The sequence below is a fragment of the Bos indicus genome, chromosome 3 (assembly GCF_029378745.1).
Source record: "Bos indicus isolate NIAB-ARS_2022 breed Sahiwal x Tharparkar chromosome 3, NIAB-ARS_B.indTharparkar_mat_pri_1.0, whole genome shotgun sequence".
NCBI classification, from domain to species: Eukaryota; Metazoa; Chordata; class Mammalia; order Artiodactyla; family Bovidae; genus Bos; species Bos indicus.
The window spans coordinates 117,206,648-117,226,520 of NC_091762.1; the positions used below are offsets into that span (position 1 = coordinate 117,206,648).

The 19,873-nt window shown below is 50.2% G+C and overlaps 1 protein-coding gene across 2 annotated transcripts in view; it reads left to right on the plus strand.

The window, feature by feature from the left end:
• The first annotated feature begins 246 nt into the window (after positions 1 to 246).
• Positions 247 to 19,873, plus strand: part of MLPH (melanophilin) — a 46,523-nt gene continuing 26,896 nt past the window's right edge. The window contains exons 1-2 of one of the 2 annotated variants that reach the window (XM_070786942.1): positions 247 to 442; positions 7,304 to 7,437. In XM_070786942.1, coding sequence (XP_070643043.1) covers positions 7,328 to 7,437 — 110 coding nt within the window. In that variant the 5' untranslated portion in view covers positions 247 to 442; positions 7,304 to 7,327. The remainder of the gene's footprint in view (positions 443 to 7,303; positions 7,438 to 19,873) is intronic. The other variant, XM_070786943.1, reaches the window with a different exon arrangement.

Here is a 19,873-nt window from a genome sequence, read left to right on the forward strand (position 1 = left end):
AAAGGCCCCCAGGTCCCTCCGCGCCGAGGGCTACCGCGGCGGCCGCGTTACCGGCCCGACTCCCCAGGTGCGGGCCCGGGCCTGCCCTCCCCGCCGCCGCCGCCTTCCTCCGCCAAGCGGCCTGTGGGCGAGGAGCGATGGTCTCTGCCTGGCGCGGGCGCCTCCCGCGCGGGCGCCCGGGTGCCCGCCCCAGTCGCCGCCCGCACCCGGAGGTGCTAGCTGCTCCCGGAGCTGGGCGGGGCGGGCGCGGCCCTCGTGATCCCCGCGGGCGCCCGGACCTCGCCCTCCCGCCGCCCTGCGCCCTGCCCGGCCCGATCGGCCCGCCTGGCCTCAGAGCCCTGAGCCCCGACGCCGCCCGGTCGCCTCGCTCTCCCTGGCAGGACCGGAGCGGGCAACCCCGGAGTCCCGGCGGTCAGGGCCGACACCCCTGGGAACGGAGTCGGTGAGTTCAGGGAGAACCCGGGCGTGGGGCGGGTCCGCGGTGCTGGCTGCAGCCCCGCCGGTGTGAAAACGCCCCCAACAGCCCCCCAGGCCTCGGTCCCTCCTGACTGGTGAGGAGGACGCTCCTAGCCCCCCACCCATCCCCCCTCCCCGAACCCGAAAGCCAAGCTTCACCTGGAAAGCCTAACCGGAGGTCTGGGTCCTCGGGAGCCCATTTTGGGCAAATCGATGGTTTCCATCAGAAGTCCTGTTGGCGATGGCTCTGCAGACAGGGCTGAGCCTGCCGCTCCGAGACTAAGTGGGGGCAGGTCACTCCTCGGGCGGAGGCTGTTTGGGGAGCGACTCCTGCCAGAAAGAGAGCCCTAGGGCGTCCTGGCATGGGAGGAGGTGTCCTGGACTTGGGGCCCCTGAAAGCCCCACTGGTATTGGAATTGTGTTTGCTGACAGGCCCGCAGACCAGCCCACAGGGCCCAGGGGACGGGTCTGCAGGTGAAGGGAGTCAGGTAGTGGCCACTGGCCCCAGGCCCCTGCCCAAGCCAGAAAGTGAGGCACGCTTCAGCTGTGGCCCGCCAGGCTCCTCTGTCCATGGGGTGCTCCAGGCAGGAATACTGGAGGGGGTTGCCATGCCCTCCTCCAGGGGACCTTCCCAACCCACCAGGGATCAAACACTTGTCTCTGGCATCTCCTCTTTACACGAGCACCTCCTGGGAAGCCCGAGCCAGTCCTGCCTACAAAGGCCCTCCGGTCTCCCGAGCTCAGACACCTGTGTCCTGCACACCTTAACCACGTGTTGAGAACCCCACTCCATTTTCAGCTGGGCTGGGACCTTTACATTTTTCTGTGTTTGATTTTTTCCGTCTTAGTTCCATATTGCTTTCTGAGAGGCTGGAGTGATTGAGGGGGTGGCGAGGCCCCACTGGCCCACTGGGTGCGAAGGCAGCAATGCCCATCGCCATGAAGCCCAGGGAGACGGTCAGGCTTAAAGACCATGGTGGGGGAGCAGTGACATTGGCACCTGGGTTCAGCCACTCACGTCCATCTTTTACCATCTAGCCCTCTGTTGGCCACTCCACTAGGCCTCAGCAAGACCCAGCTTTCTTGGGCAAAAGCCCCGTACCTGGGCCTCCAGGGCCTCATGCCTTAGAATCCAAGCACCAGTCATAGGTCCCTGCGCTCCCCCTACGTCCAAACTCTGGATACAGTGGTAGGTGCCCCGCAGGAGTGACTGAGGACTGGTCCAGGCACACAGACTAGCAGGCAAGGGGCCTTATTGATTAAGGCATTAGTGACTGAAACGTTAAGGCCAACTCAGGGGGAGGCTTGGGGATTGGTGAAGAGGAGCCAGAGCCCTGCAGGCTACTCGGAAGGGTGGCTTTGGTGCCCTCGGATGGCAGCATGGTGATGGCCTATGGGGGCCCCCGCCCCTGCCATTGGGTCACTGTTCGGGAGCTGCCTGTCTCATTCTCTGCAGAAGCAATCTCTGGAAGATGAGGCCCCCTCCCCTGCACCCACCCTATGACCTCTCCCTCTAATTCCAACATCCTGGTGTCACCCAAAGCTAGAGAGAGCTGGAGAAGTCATGGCACAGCTGTAAACGCTGAGACTGCAGAGGAAGGGGACTGGTCCTCAGTCATGGGGGCTGGCTGGTGCCTGAACCAGGATTGGAGCCCAGCCCCTGACCCTCAGGGCATCCTTGTCCTGCAGCATCACCTGGGGCTCCATCCTTGCTCTGGAGTCTGTAGCTGAGGATTCGTGCAAGTGTGGAAGGATGTCCGTGTAGAAACAAGGTTTCCAGCAGCTCCCCAGGGAGCTGAGAGAGTGGAGAGATGGAGCAAGAGGGAGGCAAGCAGCAGGGCCCGAGCTGCTGGGGTGATTTCAGAGCACCTGCAGGGGCAGGATGGAAACGTGCTCATGTTGCTGCTGAGGAAGGTTGAGGGGTTGGTTGCGTGTCTGGGAAGCCAGCCCTGCCTGCAGAAGTAACCTCACAGCCCCACTCTGAGGACAGCATTTGGGAAGCAGCCACAAAGGGTTAATGCACAGCCCCCCTGCCCCCAGCTAGCACCTGAGCCTTCCCCCTGAATGTGCCTGTATTTTTATCGGTAAGGGTCACCCACCTGGTTCTGAGTCAGAGCACATTCCTGGCATTGTTAGTAGGGTGTTGAAGAGGAACTTGGGCTTGCTGGAAAGTTTATCAGCTCAGGCGGTGATGGCCGTGAGGACTCATTCTTGCGTTTGTTCCCAGGCTCAGGGGGCCCCTCCAGCCCAAGTTGTGTGTAGGAAGAACCCCCACCCATATTTCCCCTTAATGGGGTCAAAATATGAACTCAAATCTTTAACAGACACAGATGAGCCACGACTGAAATGCAGTGATCCGGGTTTAGGCTACCCGCTTTGTAAAACCAGTTCCACTGTCTCTTTCCAACTCATTAACTTCCATGTAAGGTTCTCTTTCCTCCATTACAACTTACAAATGACTGGGGAGGGCTAACAGTCTCAAAGATTAACAATGTGATTAAATCTGAGCCCTGGACCAGGCACAAATTGAAAGTGTTTTGTTCAGGAAGCTCATGACTAGGTGTTATCTACACCCGAGTGGAACCAGGGGCAGATAGAGCCTGGGGAGTCTGCCCTCCCCAGCACGCACACCCTGGGAGGTTCCCCCGGGCCAGGGCAGGTCAGAACCCTGTCCGCTCTGTGGGTCTGGAATGACCTGTGTTAGCAGGGCACTTAGGCAGACCCAGGTCAGGCTCTGCTCCCACATTTCCCCCCTGACTGTGGTGGTTGGAGGGATACCTGGTGGAGACCAGGGTCTTGGTGAGCAAAGAGGGGAGTGGTGGGAGAGATGACCATGGCTGAAAGGCTGCCCCCTCCATGAATCCAGGGTCCTTACGTGTGGCCATACCTGACAGAGCATCTGGCAGGCCCTTCTACCACATCCCAAGTGCCCCATCAACATACCAGCCTGACACAAGCCGGAAGGGTGCTAACAGCTCATGGCCCAATTGCCAGTGTCTTTCAGTTTATGCCCTTTGGTTTCTGAAATCAAGCATATTCTCCATTCAGTTTAAGGTTATTTTCTAAAGATAGTTTTTAAAAAGCTTTAGCAACCTAAATGTCTACCAACAGAGAAATGGATAAAGAAAATGTGGTACATATATACAATGGAATATTCAGTTCAGTTCAGTCACTCCGTCATGTCCAACTCTTTGCGACTCCATGGACTGCATTACCAGGCTTCCCTGTCCATCACCAACTCCCGGAGCTTGCTCAAATTCATGTCCATTTTGTCCGTGATGCCATCCAACCATCTCATCCTCTATCATCCCCTTCTCCTCCTGCCCTCACTCTTTCCCAGCATCAGGCTCTTTTCCAAGGAGTCAGTTCTTCACGTCAGGTGGCCAAAGTATTGGAGTTTCAGCTTTAGCATCTGTCCTTCCAATGAATATTCAGGACTGATCTCCTTTAGGATGGACTGGTTGAATCTCCTTGCAGTCCAAGGGACTCTCAAGAGTCTTCTCCAACACCACAGTTCAAAGGCATCAATTCTTCAGTGTTCAGCTTTCTTTATAGTCCAATTCTCATATCCATACATGACTACTGGAAAAAAACCATAACTTTGACTAGACAGAACTTTGTTGGTTAAGTAATGGAATATTACTCTGCTGTTAAAACTGAAATGCCATTTGCAGCAACATGGATGATCTAGAGATTGTCATACTGAGCAAAGTCTGTCAGAGAAGAAGAAATATGGTTTGACATTCCTTATATGTGTAATCTAAAAAGAAATTATACAAATGAATTTATAAAACAGAAGCAGACTCAAAGAGAATGAACTTACCACTGCCCTTGGAAAGATAGGAGAATGGGATGGATAGGGAGTTTGGGACGGACATGTACACGCTGCTATATTTTAAATGGATAACCATCAAGGACCTACTGTATAGCACAGGGAACTCTGCTCAATGTTATGTGGCAGCCTGGATGGGAGGGGAGTTTGGGGGAGAAAGGGATACATGTGTATGTATGGCTGAGTCTCGGCGGTTCACGTGAAACTATCACACTGTCGGTTAATTGGCTGCACCCTAATGAAAAATTAAAAGTTAAAAAAAAAAAAAAAAACTAGCTAGAACCAACTGGGTCCAAGATGGAAAAAAAAAGCTTTAAAACTACCACCTCCACCCACCCATCACCACCACCACCACCACCAAAGTAAACTAACAAAAATAATTAAAACCTTTAAGCCTCTGCACTTCATCAACTCACTGAATGGGAAGGTTGGTCACCGTAATAAAGCCCCGTGTCGGGGACCACAGGCTGCTGACCCCTGGCTGCCCTGGGAACCTGCTTCCCTGGGAGGCATCACCTCCCGGCTGCATGGCATAGGGTCCGATGGATGGGGTGGGTCTGAAGTTTGCAATCACTCTCCTCCCCTCCTCTCCCAGCACCGCCTGCTCACCCAGAAGTTGGGCCAGAGCTAAAAACAGGCACCAGAGTAAAAGTTTTCAGATTATGTCTACCCCATGAAGTACCGACAGTCCGCTCTTGGGTTAGCTACGTGGGATGCTTGTTCTTCAAACTCTGTATCACCTCATTCCTGGCTTCACCAAACAGCATCATGAACACACATCCGTTTCCCTGGTGGCTTAGACCGTGAAGAATCTGCCTGCAGTGTTTGAGACCTGAGTTTGATCCCTGGGTCAGGAAGATCCCCTGGAGAGGGGAATAACTACACACTCCGGTATTCTTGCCTGGAGAATCCCATGGACATAGGCAGGCTACAGTCCATGGGGTGTAGGGGGTGGGGGGTGGTCACAAGCTGTCGGACACGACTGAGAGATGAACACTTTCACTTAATAACTCAGGGTCAACCCTGGCACCTCTGAGTTGGTGCTAAGTCATGATGCCCTGGTTCCCTTGAAGCACTGTGCCCTGGCCATCTCTCTGTTCACGTCTCAGCAGCTTCTGCCCGGCCTCACTCCAGGCAGCGGGCAGCCAGCCTGGGTGTCTTCCCCACCCCGTCCCTGGCAGGCACCCTGCTCTCTGGAGGTGACTCCCTGGCCCAGTATCGCCAGTCCCTAGGCTGCGATCGACTTTGCTGTCTGCGCAGGGAAGCCAGGTGCCATCCTCGTTAGAAAGAAGCATCAAACAGAAGAGACAGGCTTGAGAGGGGCACGGGGTGCGTCCTCTGGGTGCGAAGCCTCCAGGCAGGCGTTCTGACCCCCAGTGGGTCCTTCATCCATGGGTCATCAGTCACTGACCCACTCTAAGACAGTTAAGCTTGCATGGCAAGGAAAATATACTGGTTTCTTTTTGTTTTGTTTTTCTCCCTCACACCTCACAAGTTAAGTTTCTTGAAATGAAGCCTGAAATTGTGACTTTTCCTTTAGGAGAGGAGAGAGAATGCTGACTACTCAGCTGATAGTCACAGCTTTCATCTGCTCTGAAAATAGAATTTCAAATGAATGTTCTTCTTATGATAGAATTTTCTCAACGACAGTAAAAAGCAAAGAGGAATAAACCCCAGGCATCCATCAAATGACTTTTTGTTCCATTTTTTAAAGACAAACAGAAGCTATGTGCTCTGGGGAAGCATCAAGAGTCAGTTTGGGTTTAATGTTTTTCATGTCCAAAAATCTCAGTTCAAGTGTAAAGAAAATAATTTGAATGATTCTGACCCATCAGGGCATCCTATTAATACAACATGCATAGTGCAGTGCTTGAGTTTGGAAATATTGAGAGGGTCAGTGCAAAAAAAAAATTAGAAATTATTTTTCACCTATTTTAAGGCATAGTTTGACAGCCACCGGATCTCTGTGGCCACGTTCATTTCAAGTGGTATCTGAGTGTTACTCAGAAAATGACACTCTTCATAATTAACCTCTTGTAGAGCAAACTTGCTTTCTAGCACAGAGCAAGTGTTGCTTGCATTTGCACAGAGATCACTTTCAGGAGGTCAGCGTCAGTGAATGGAGATGCTGCTCAGAATTCAGAAGCAGATTTGCGTCTTTGGTTGGTGTTTGAGGCTTCCCAGTGAGACCAGACAGACTGGGTCCCTTCTCTGATATTCCTGAAAAGCGGGTTTCGGTCCTTCATGAAGACTCGCTGAAGTCGCACAGAGATTCTTGAGCTTTCAGTTCCCACCAGGATCCCATCACCCAAACAGAATCTGCCCCCCAGCCCCCTCCTGCCAGAACAGAGCTGGACTGAGTGCAGCAATCGTGGTCTCTGGCCAAGGGTCAGCTGTCCACCTGCCACAGACCAGAGAGGTGGGGGCACCAAAATGTGTCCCCGAGTGCCAGGGGGAGGTCACGGTCATCACGATATATGAAATGATGCTCCACCAGCTGTTAGGAGGTGTGAAGACACGCTCAAGGGGTGGGCGTGCTGGGGGGTGGGGGGTGGAGACAGGTGGAGGACCCCTCGAGGACCTTGTCAGAACGCAGATCCTGAATCAGAAGGGCCCGGGCCTGGGAGTCTGCATTTCTCACAGGCTCCGGGAGATGCTGCTGGTCCACGGAGCGCACCCTGAGTAGCGAGAAAGGTGGTTCTGCTTCTGCTTCTCTTGGTTTGTGACAGCTGGGTTTTCCTTCCTTTGTCCTCTTGGTGTGAATTGAGATCTTCAGTGTCCAGAAAGGGCAGTGTCATCTGAATTCTGACTCTGAGCTGTGGGGACTCTACACGTGGGTTCCCTTATTTTGACTGTGTGTGTTTCCAGACACATGTTTGCCTGTTTTCAAAAACGACCTAACCCAGGTTCCAGCTCCTGGGAAATTGGTGTTTTCTGCGTTGTCTCTTCCTTTGTGACTCGCCCGGCACCCGCACAGGCTTCCTGGGCTGACTGCTGGGCCCTGTGTTACTCCAGGTGTGACCTTGACGAGCAGCAGAGATGGGGAAGACACTGGATCTTTCCAAGCTCACGGATGAAGAGGCCAAGCATGTCTGGGAGGTGGTTCAACGGGACTTCAACCTTCGGAGGAAAGAAGAGGAAAGACTAGAGTGAGTGTGTGGCGGGGCCCTCGCAGCTGGGACCCGTGCAGCTGGGACCCTCACACCTGGGGCCCTTGCAGCTGGGACCCTCACACCTGGGACCCATGCAGCTGGGGCCCGTGCAGCTGGCCCTAGCATCTCTGGAGGGGATCCCTGGGGGCCTCTGGGCAGGCAGACAGCAGTAACTCGGTGGAGGACACTGGATGAAAGTCACGTGCTTTCTGGCCTCAGTTCCCCCTTAATTAAAACCAGGAGCTCTGACTTCCCTCCTGATGGTCAGACGTTCCCTGAATAGTTTTATTTCAACTTGATCCAGTGCCAGGGTGACATTCTCTGCTAATGCTAAGACCACGGCCTTGCATGAGTAAAGGTGATGAAGAGGGAAAGTCTTGATGCTGATCTGCAACACCCAGAAGCCAGGATCAAGGGTTTTCAGGACAAAGGCGGGCTTTTACGTCTTCCCAGCAGAACTGGGGGCACTCCATCCTCACTGTGGAGGCCCAGCACCATCTTGCAGGTCTCTCCCGTGGGCTGAACTAAAGCCCCCTTGGTGTTAAATGTTCTTCCTCTGCTTTGCTTCTTCCTCCACCAAACCTCCAAGGCTTAGCTGTCTCCTGGGCTCCCTTGTTGCCTTGGGGTATTTTGTGGGTTGCAGGCCTATTGCAAAGGAGAAGTTAAGTGAAGACTCAAGGCAGGTGGGAAGTGGCCAAGGGAAAGGCCTGAAAGGCTCCTGGCGGTGGAGGGCAGAGAGGAGGTCAGAGCTGGGGTGGGGGCTGAGGGTCCAGCGGGGACGTGGACTGGCTGTTCTCTGCGTGGCCGCAGGCCTTTAGGCGAGGGAGTAACAAGACCCAGATTCTGCTCTGCAGCCGGCGGGCTTCTGAGAAGCGGTCAAGTGAGCTGTCAAGGGGGAGCCAGCAAGTTTGCTGAAGGGCTGGCTGTGGGGTCTTGATTTTAGGGGCAACGTTGAGGTCACGGATGACTCCAGAGTCAGGGCCTGAGTAACTGTGGCTGTGGAGGGGTCCTCACCTCACCCGGGAAAGCTGAGGACGGAACAGGTATGGAGGGAACCAGGACACAGATCTGTGGACACTGGGTGGCCCATTAGATGTGAGGTGGACAGGGCGGCCCCCCACATACCAGACGGGAGCCCAGCAAGACAGGACTGTGGGAGTATCCACCTACAGAGGCCATGGCTACTGTAATCAAGCCAAATCCCGTGGCCTAAAGCAAGCACACAACTCTCTTCTGGGCCTGGAGCTTAGGAGTCAAGGTGTTGACAAGCTGTCCAGTGAAACAAGTTCAGTGGAGCCCAGCACCCCTTGGTGATGGTGGGGAAGGGTCTGGGGCAGCACCAGGAGGCTTCTTGCTGCCTCTCTGCACAGCCCCCCTCCCCTCTGCTCTGTCCTGGGCTGCAGGTCACCCCCAGGGTTTTCATTACGAAGCAGCTTTCACCCCACTGGTGTCTGGAGCCCTGACTCCCATCAGTGGCCACAACCCCAGGACCAGGGCCCAGAGCCAGCCTCGGGCGTCGTCCCGGTCCTGACTGGGGCAGGCGCCCGCCTTGCCTTGTGTCTCCTGTCTTTGCCTCAACCTGGAAGCTGCGCCTGGGACCACGGCCACACGCTGTTAGTGACAGAGCCCGCCTGGTCCTTCCTGTCTGGGGATCACAGCCCCCCAGGCAGCCCAGCTCTTGTCACTCTTATTTTTAATGGCAGCTCAGACCCTCCCATTCCATGCCTTTATAGAAGCACAGATCGATCAGAGGGCAGGGGATCCCAGTTCTCCAGGGAGACCTTTGAGGGCGTCAGCCCCTCCCTCTGTCCAGGCAGAACCCAGGTAGTTTTGCAGAAATTCCTGTTTCCTGCCTATAGGGAGCACCACACCCTGCTGACCCCCATCACCCTATTTTCCATATTTCTTGTAGCCATTTCAGGTTGCAAAGGGGAGACACAACCTGGTAGCCTCCAGTTACTGCTAGAAAGGAAGTCTCCAAAGGATCCCGCTGGTGACACCCCTCTCCTGGGGGGGCCCGTGGATCAGGTCAGGTCCCTGGTCAGTCGTTTAAGGTCAGGGTGACGTCCTTGTTCAGAAGGCCCCGAAGCCTCCTTCTCAGAATTTAGCGTCTTCTCGGCCAGACATGTGACAATCAGGGGTGAGCTTGTTAAATACAACAGCGCAGGACGTGGTCCCTGGAAGTGTCCGCATGCGGAGAGGTGGTGGTTGGGAGAATCCACGCCAGAGCCAAGGCGAGGATGCTGGCACCCCGGGAGTGCTCCTCCGTTAGCTCCTCCTGTGCGCACCGGCCCGCTGGTGATGCACTTGGAAAGATAAGCCGCGGGGCTGAGTGAAGGGCATTCGTGGAAACACCGATGCGCTTGTCTCTTGCTCGGTGTCATTGGTTATCCGTGCAGCAAGAGGTGAAGCCACCTCTGCCTGTGACAAGCCTTTTCTCCAGTGTCCCCCTGACCCCCGGGGAGCAGGACCCAGGCATGTGGTCATGCGGCTCCGTGAGGCCAGAACCCACGGGTTCACGTTCCACTCAGGCGGGGCTGAGACTCAGGAAGGGCACAGCCCAGAATAAGGACCTTTCGGCGTGTGGACACTGACGCTGGTCCTGTAGAGTGAGTGCATCGGCTAAAATACCAGCAGTCTGTTACGAAACTGAAGACATTTAAAAAATCATAAACCTCCTTCTTCCTGGCCTTATCTCAATGTTAATCTCCGCATTTAACCAATTTCCATGTTAACCATCCATTTCCTGCAACCACAATATCCCAGTCTCTGTAGCACACTGGGGTTTCTGCATGGTCCCTTGGGGTCCTCATGGTGCTCCCAGTTCCTGGGTCTCTAATCTCTGAATCAACAATGGCCTGAATGCAGGCACTGGCCCTCAGCTGAGCACTGAGCGGGGCCTGTAACAAACTGAGCGGCTCAGGGGTTGTTCAGATGAGCAGGGTTTTTTTTAATTGTTATTGAAATATAGTTGACTTACAAGGCTGTGTTAGTTTCAAATGTACAGCAATCAGATGATTTTCTGATGTCTTTGACACACTCCAAAAGAGAGACCAAATGGATGGGCCAGCTCAAAACCTTACCAAGGTCATTGAGAGAACAAAGTCAATAGGGGGGTAAAAACTGTGAAACCAAGAACCAAACATATTCATTACTCAGAAAGAACTTTCCCATCACATCAGATGGACACAGTGTGTGCGCTCAACGTCGGTTCACCAGCAGCAAGGTCGATTTACTGAGAGACGATGCACCAAATATACCCATTAGGAAACAATCAAACAAAAATGCGTTTCATTTCATATTTACAAAGTGAACAGAAGTGTGTGTTAGATGGGTTGCTGCTCCGTTTTTCTCCCCAAGTGGGAGCATCCCCCTGTAAAGGATACTGGGGCAGGGCCTGGGCGAAGGTTCCAGCACCCTCTCCCACATGGCAGGACCAGCACCTTGACTTCTCCTGCCAAAGTGAGTGACCAGTGAGCTGGCCCAGGCCCTGACCCTAATGCCTAATGCCCAGTAGACCATCCCCACAACATGAAAGCCTCTGACCCCCTCGGCCAGGCCTGACCTCCTGCCATTTGTGGGGGACACTTGCGGCCCTGTGGGGAAGACGGATGCCAGCCGGTGTTGAAGGGCACAGGCTGGAGCATCTTGGTCTGTGTTCGCTGCGAGCCTCCTAACGAGATGCCCCGCATAGAACACATTTGTTCCAGGGACCACCAGGCCTGCTGGTAGACCTCTCGGACAGCTCCCCTCCAAACTGACCAGCAGGATGTCCCTGGGAGGCTAGCTCCTGAGTGACGGAGGCCTTGTGGAGCTTCCAAAAAGCTTTCCCTGCAGACTATTTTGGGAATTTAAGGAGGAAGGGGGACGCCGTATAGCCTCTAATTTAGCCCCAGGCAGATATAATGTCTCCCTGAAGTTGGCTTGTGCGACCAGAGACTGGGCAGTGGGGTATTTACTGTGCGGAGTGTGATGTTATTCTTGGCTTCCCCTCAGAACACAGGGCTGCACTCCAGAGGACCCCAAACCCCAAAACGCACAGAAACCTTTAGGCAGCTCATCAAGCCTTCACTCCCCTTCAAGACCCCAGGTCTTGGAATGAGCTCGCCTGCTTCCTCACCGAAGGCTCGAGGCTGCCAGGCACCACCTCCCCCACCCCTGCACTTACCATATTCACATCCACCCTGTCTTCCCTCTCCCTGTCCTTGCCAGCACTCTGGACCTTTCCTCTGCTCCCCGCTCCTGGAGCTGCCTCAGCTACTCCCTTTCTGTCCTCTGGCTTCTGCTTGGACTGTCAGTAGGGTCTAGCACCACATTGAAACAAACAAAGCAAAACCAAGAACAAACAAAAAACACGGAAAGCCTTTCCTTTGGCCCCAGCGCCCTGCTAAATGCTGGCACGTCTTGCTCCCTTCATTTCAGATGATCCAAGTGCTGCACATCCTTCCATCTGCCTCACGGCCCACTGGTCTGTCTTGGCAGCTACGCCTCGGGGCCCAGTCGAAGCCCCTTCTCAGCCCCTAGTCTTCCCTGACCTTGGACTCTGCCCTCCTCACCGATCCCGTGTCTGTAACTGGTATTTCTTTTCCCACACCTTCCTGGTTTTTCTCTGTGGTTACTCTGAAGGCCCCTCTTCCTTCTTCTGGCGCATTAAAGGGACAAGGTGCCTAAGACATGTCTTCTCAAAGTCCATGAAAGCATCTGGACCCCTTCAGATCTTTAATCTTTCACGTACCCAAAGGACAAAGAATTCCTACGCTGTTTAAACCACTTCAGACCAGGAAAAAAAAGTTCATTAGGCTCACTCTGATAGCCTATATTAACAAAGATAAAGGAGGAAAAATAGAGCTCAGTTAAATCACCATTTTAATATGCCTAAGGCTGTCATGGAGGCCACTAGCCACGTGTGTCTATTTAAATTAATTGAACGCAACTTAAAAATCAGTTCTTCTGTCTCATCAGTCAGATGTCAAGTTTTCAGTAGCCACACACATGGATAGTGGCTGCCACACTGGACCAGCAAATATAGAACGTTTCCATCATCACTGAAATTGTATCGGACGTCACCGGCTAAGGAGACAAAACTTATGCTTATCTCAGTACTGTGGAAGAGTGTTTGGTAGCACACTATTTTTGATGATTTTTTAAGTAATAAAATTGAAATTAAAGGATACTTTTTTAACATGATGAAAAAATGCTTCAAACAATAGCCATCATGATACATTAATGTTAGAAACAAGAAAAGAATTTCTTTCATTGCCACTTATCATGACCAATTTAGAATGTTTTATTAGTGCTGCTGCTGCTAAGTCGCTTCCGTCGTGTCCAATTCTGTGTGACCCCATAGACGGCAGCCCACCAGGCTCCCCTGTCCCTGGGATTCTCCAGGCAACAACACTGGAGTGGCTTGCCATTTCCTTCTCCAATGCATGAAAGTGAAAAGTGAAAGTGAAGTCGCTCAGTCGTGTCTGACTCGAGCGACCCCATGGACTGCAGCCTACCAGGCTCCTCCGTCCGTGGGATTTTCCAGGCGAGAGTACTAGAGTGGGGTGCCATCACCTTCTCCGTCTATTAGTGCTAGCCAATGCACTTAGAGAAAGTAACAAAATACATAGTTACCAATGGACAGGGAAAGCCAAAACTATTACCTGCAGAAGGTAAAAACTAAGATAGTTACCTACAAAATTAAAAAAAAAGAGAGAGAATTTAGTAGTCTAGCTATATAAGATACAAGAATATAAAATAAAATCAGTGTCCCCTTTGTAGACATCAGAGGTAACCAATCAGAATGTACATAGAAAAATCCTATTTATAAAAAGAAAATATGAAGTACGTAAGGAGGAAGGGGAAGGTGAGGTGGATTGGGAGAGTAGCTTTGACATAAGTACACTCCCATGTATAAAATAGCTAGCTAGTGGGATCCTGCTGAATAGCACAGGCAGTTCAATTCAATGTTCTGTGATAACCTAGATGGGGGAGTGGGCGGGACGTCCAAGAGGGAGACGCTATATGTAGACATACGGCTGACTCACTTCATTGTACAGCAGAAACCAACAGAACACTGTAAAGAAATTATACTCCAATAAAAAAAGAAATATGTAATAGCCAATAAAGAATAGTATAAAGCATCACTAAACAACATACCAAAACTGTCAATTGTAACAGATGGTATCCCATCCTCTGTATGGGAAGAATGCTGCAATGATGTTGGCTCTTGAGGAATTAGTGTCAAATTCCTAAGGCATTTGGGGAATATGAAAAAAACATTATAGCAAATGAAGACGTAAGACACAGCAATTTAAATAAGACTAATAAGCAGGGCCGTATTCCAGGAGATAACAAAACGTATTTGGTGCCACATTAATTAGCATAACATGGGCCTTTCACAGATGTAAGTAATCAGTGAACCAGCCTGTACGTTCTAAAATGCGACCAAGCGTGTGTAACAGTTTCCAGTACAGTGGCAGCATTTCATATCAGTGAGAAAGGGAAGGATTAATTAAAGCAGAGTGTCGGGACAGTTGACCGTGAGTACAAGACTTGGGGAGGGAGTGTGACCTAAGTTCAATTTCTAATTGATATATTAAAAATGTAAAGCATGAAACTATGAAAATTACTGGAAGAAAATATAGATGAACATGTACCTAATCTTGAGGTGGGAAACCTACCTGTGACAAGACAGGTGGAAATCACAGCATATCGATAAGTATTGACTAAACATGTACATCTGAATTTTAAAAGACAGTGTTTAATGTTTAAAAATTAGAAGAAAATTTTAACAGAAATGGCAATGAGTTACATCTTTGACCTATAAAGAAAGTCTTAAAATTAGAATGATAAAGAAGTCTCCAAATTAGAAAAACACAGAAACCCCCATGTTCAAAAAGGAAAGGGGTAAATGAGAATGCATGGGTGACTCATGTCGCTGGGTGAGGACCCGAATTTTCCTACATAGAACACTGTTTTCAAGGGCACAGCCCACAAGTCAAATATTAGGCTGTGAACCATCCCCAGAAAGGCAAACAGGTGGTGATGTGGATTTGTAATCTTTGCAAACAAACCCAAATGCCTGAGATTATCCGTGAAAGAGCTTCTGGTGTGAGGCATGGCTTGCAAACCATGACTTGCTCTAAAAATAAATCAATAATAAGGAATTTGAAGTCGCCCTTTGCTGGGCCACTTAGCACCACTGACAGACAGCTCCAGGGTTGGAAACACAGAAGCTGAACCAGGAAGTCAGCTGCCAGCAAAGCCTGGAGATTAACTTTGGTCTGAGATCACTTACGAGATTTCGGTAAGGCTCCCTCTCAGCGGTCTGTCGTTCACACATCACTATATAATTCCTCTTTATCTTTTTTTCATCATTTGCTCACTCCGTTCAGAAGACTTCGAAGAACTTTGCTATTGTTGTTCAGTCCCCAAGTCGTGTCCGACTCTTTGCAAGCTTATGGACTGCAGCACCCAGGCTCCTCTGGCCTCCACATCTCCCGGAGCTTGCTCAAACTCACGTGCATCGAGTCGGTGATGCTATCTAACCATCTCATCGACTGCTGCCCCTTCTCCTCCTGCCTTCAATCTTTTTCAGCATCAAGGTCCTTTCCAATGAGTCAACTCTTCGCACTGGGTGGCCAAAGTGCTGGCGCTTCAGCTTCAGCATCAGTCCTTCAATGAATATTCAGGGTAGATTTCCTTTGGGATTAACTGGTGTAATCTCCTTGCTGCCTCTCAAGAGTCTTTAGCACCGCAGTTTGAAAGCATCAGCTCTTCAGGGCTCAACCTTCTTTATGGTCCAACTCTCACATCCATACATGACTGCTGGAAAAACCACTGAACTTCAGCAAGTTTCCGTTTCCCTCATTAAAATTCCTGATACTTATTCGTATAGTCAGGACCTTAGATCATGTACTTTCTTTTGATCCTTACTACTTGATGCTTGTCCTCTTTCAGCAATTCTCTCTGACACTTATGTTTCATCTGGTTGACATACTTTTAATACTATTGTCCCTCAGTTCTGTGCCCCATTGGTTCTTTCGCACTCATTCTTAAGTGTCATACTAGAGATTCGATTTTCAGTCCTCTGGAGCACATCTTCAAGTTGTTTTCTCAGGAAGGACGGGGGTAGGAAGTTCATACTTGAAATCTCTCGGTTGGGAGTAAGATCTCTGCTCACACACTTTCCCCTCTGAATCCTGGCAGAATAACAAACCCCAAAACATGCCCATTTCCTAATCCCCCAGTCTATGAGTATGTTGGGCTATGTGGCAAAGGGGAATAAAAATTGCAGATGCAATAAAACCTGCTAGTCAGGGGCCTGGATGCAGGGGCACAATCGGGCTAACCAGGTAGGTCAGTGTGATCACAAGGAGCCTGATAAATAAACGAAGGGGGAGACAGGACAACGTGTAAGTGTCATTTATTGTGAGAAGGACTCAACCCACTACTGCTGACTCTGAAGATGGAAGAAGAGCCGTGAGCCAGGGAATGCAGGTGCCTTCTAGAAGCTGGAAAAAAACAAGGGACCAGACCTTCCCCCAGAGCCTCCAGGAAGGATCACACTCCTGCCAACACCTTGATTTTAGGTGCCATCTAGAACTTTCATAGCTAGAGAGGAGAAGTCAATGCCTGGCTTCAAAGTGCCAAAGGTCAGGCTGACCCTCTTTTAGGGGCTAATGCAGCCGATGACTTTAAGTTGAAGCCAGTGCTTGTTTACCATTGTGAAAATCCCAAGGCCCTGAAGAGCTGCCAGATCCACTGTGCCTGTGCTCTGTAAACGGAGCAACAGAGCCTGGATGAACAGCGCATCTGTGTACAATATGGTTCACTGGATATTTTAAGCTCACTGATGAGACCCACTGCTCAGAAAAAGATTCCTTTCAAAATATTACTACTCAGTGACAATGGGAAACATCCCCCAAGAGCTCTTATGGAGATGAACAGTGATATTAATAGAGTTTTCATACTTTATAACACATGTCCACCCTGCAGCCCATGGTTCAAGGAGGAATGTTGACTTTCAAGTCTTATTCTTTAAGAAATCTCTTTCAGGAGGCTATAGCTGCCGTAGGTAGTGATTCCTCGGATAAATCTGGGGAAAATAAATGGAAAACCTTTTGGAAGAGACTTGTCATTCTGGATGCTTTAAAGAACACCCGTGATTCATGGGAAGAGGTCAAAGTACCAACATTAGCAGGAGTGTGGAAGAAGTTGATTCCAGCCCTCACAGGTGGCTTTAAGGAGTTCAAGACTTCAATGAAGGAAATCACTGCAGATGTGATGGAAGTATCAAGAGAACTAGAATGAGAGGTGGAGCCTAAGATGTGAGGGAATTGATGCAATCTCATGGTCCAACTTAAACAGATGAGGAGTTGCTTCTTACAAATGAGCAAAGAAAGTGGTTTCTTGAGATGGGTCTATCCTGGTGAAGATGGTGTGAAGGTTATTGAAATGACAAAAAAAAAGCATTTAGAATATTCATAAACTTGATTGGCAAAGCAAAAACAGAATTTGAGAGAATTAACTCCAATTTTGAAAGAAGTTCTACTGCGGGTAAAGTGCTGTCAAATAGCATTGCATGCTACAAAAAATCTGTTCGTGAAAGGAAGAGTCCATCCACACAGCAGACTTCATTGTCTTATTTTAAGAAGTTGCCACAGCCACCCCAGCCTTCAGCAACTACTTCCCTGATCAGTCAGCAGCCATCAGCACAGAGCTGTCCCCCCACCATCAAACAGAACATGACTCAGAAGATGGTTAACAATTTATAATGCTTAAGTACTTTAAAGTATGTGCATTGTTTTTTCAAACATAATGCTGTTGCGTACCTACTAGACCTCAGTATAGTGCAAACATAACTTTTATTTGCACTGGGAAACCAAGAAATTCCTGTGACTCACTTTATTGCAATACTCGCTTTATTGTGGTGGTCTGGTGCAAACCCACAGTGACTCCGAGGTGTGCCTGAATTACCTGCCAGGTGTTTGCCCTTCTCTGCCCTGGCCATCGTCTTCTCTCCGCACTCCTGTCTCTTCAGCCCTTTCCTCTGCATTCAGGAGAGTAAACGTGTGGCTTCAAAATAAGTGGTTCTCAAGCATTTTGCCCTGAGGGACCTGATAGATTCTTAAATTTTTGAAAACTCCAAAGAGGTTTTGCTTACCTGGGTTATATCTGTGTATACTTACTCATCAAAAATTGAAACTGGGCATTTAAAAAGTAGTTGTTCATTTATTTAAAGTATAGTAGCCCCCTTATAACATAATAAAAATGCTATGAAAAATAAATTTTTCCAAAACAAAAACATAAATGAAGACAATGGCATTGTTCTGTGTTTTTTGAAAACCCCTTCCATGTCTGGCTTGATTGGAGATGACTGAATTCTGATATTTCCTCTGCACTCAGGCTGTTCTAATGTGTTGTTGAAGAAAATTGGACTTCATACAGATGTAGTAGGAAAAAGAAGGAGGAGCCTTTCCAGATGATTGTGGGTGTTATGTTCTGACAATACATGAAAACCCTGTGACTGGTAGTTTCTTAAAGTTGTAATGTGGAATCTGAAGCCATGTCAATGAACTTCCCTGTTACATTAAAATCCACTGGTCCGTGTTGCACATGGAATGGTTCTTCTATCCACATGTGCTTTGCTGACACCTGTGCAGACTTTGCCGATGTCAGTACGTTACATTATACATAACCAAAGCAATCACATTTATCATTATCGCTGTGATCTCATCAGAAACCTCTCTGCGACAGAAAACTCTGAAGCTCAGGGCAGCAGAGACATATAAGTTTTCCAAAAGGCTTCTCTGAGCTTGAAAGCCTGGATTTTGTCACCAGCAACTAATACCATCACTTGACGTACTCTTTAATTAATTAATTAGTTTATTTTTGGCTGTGCTGGGTCTTTGTTGCTGCATGCAGGCTCTTTCCAGTTGCAGTGAGCAGCGGCTACTGCTGGGTCTTTGTTGCTGCATGCAGGCTTTTTCCAGGTGCAGTGAGCAGCGGCTACTCTTCATTGCCGTATGAGGGCCTCTCATTGCGATGGCTTCTCTTGTAGAACTCTAGGGCCAGTCCATCCTAAAGGAAATCATCCGTGAATATTCATGGGAAGGACTGATGTTGAAGCTGAAGCTCCAACAATACTTTGGCCACCTGATGCGAAGACCCGACTCATTGGAAAAGACTCTGATGTTGGGGCACATGGAGGGCATGAGCAGAAGGGGGTGACAGAGGATGAGATGGTTGGATGGCATCATCGACTCAATGGACATGAGTTTGAGCAAGCTCTGGAAAATGGTGAAGGGCAGGGAAGCCTGACATGCTGCAGCCCATGGGGTTGCAAAGAGTCAGACACGACTGAGTGACTGAACAGGGCAGGCGGGCTTCCATATGGCCTGGCAGCATCTGGGATCGTCACAGGCCCAGGAAGAACCCGTGTCCCCTGTTGGCAGGCGGATTCCTAACCCCTGGCACCAGGGAAGTCCCACTTAGCATGCTGTCAATCAAAGACACACTTCATAAGACACGCTTTGCTTTTCTTTCTGAGAGCAGAGGGACAGTCTGCTCCTCTGGCTTGATGTGTTCTGAGCCCAGAACTTTCACCCACCACCACTTTCGCACTGCCAGTGCAGGGGCCCAAGAGCAGAAAAGACAAACTTTAGTGTTATTATGAAAAGACTTTTGACATCATGGCCCCTGTCGAGGGGTCTGGGGTACCCCTGGTGGCCCCTGGACCACACTTTGAGAACCACTATTCTGAATCACTGGACTTGATGTTCTGCCCGTTCCCCTCCTCGTCGCCAACTTTGGTTCCTTTCCATCTTCACTTTAGCCTAGTCTTCTCCATCTCAGTGGATGTGGTCTGTGGTCTTTCCATCTCAGCCTGGCTTCTTCTTACCTCCTGCTCCTCCCTCTTATGCCCACTCAGCACAGCACACAGATGGCTTCAAGCCTTCCTCTGTTTCTGGTGGTACATCTCATTCAGGCATCTATATTCCTGAAGGTGACCTTGAGCTGCAGCTTCATGTTGGGCTTTTGCCCACTGAAGCGCCTGTAGTGCAGGGAAATCTGGTCAACCCCATGTTTGCTGTCAGCAGCTTGTAGATATCTCTGGCCCCTCGGATTCTCCAGGTTGGTGGATATGCTCTGTGGCGGGCCAGCATCTGGTGTTACTCTGATGGACCAACACGGGGTCCCCCTCTTCCCGCCCTCCTGTTCTCCAGCTGTGAAGAAGAGAAGTTATGTTTTAAAGAGTCTAAAGCAGAGTATCTTTATCTGTTCCCCCCAAAATTCAACACCTGAAATGCATCCACCTCCTGTGGACTCTATGAGCTCTTATTTAAGAGGACCTCACGCCCTGCACTTGCACTTTCACATCCTGAGCTCCCCCTACCTCCCCATATCCTGATCTTTCTTCCCAGGGGGTCTGACTCTACCTGGA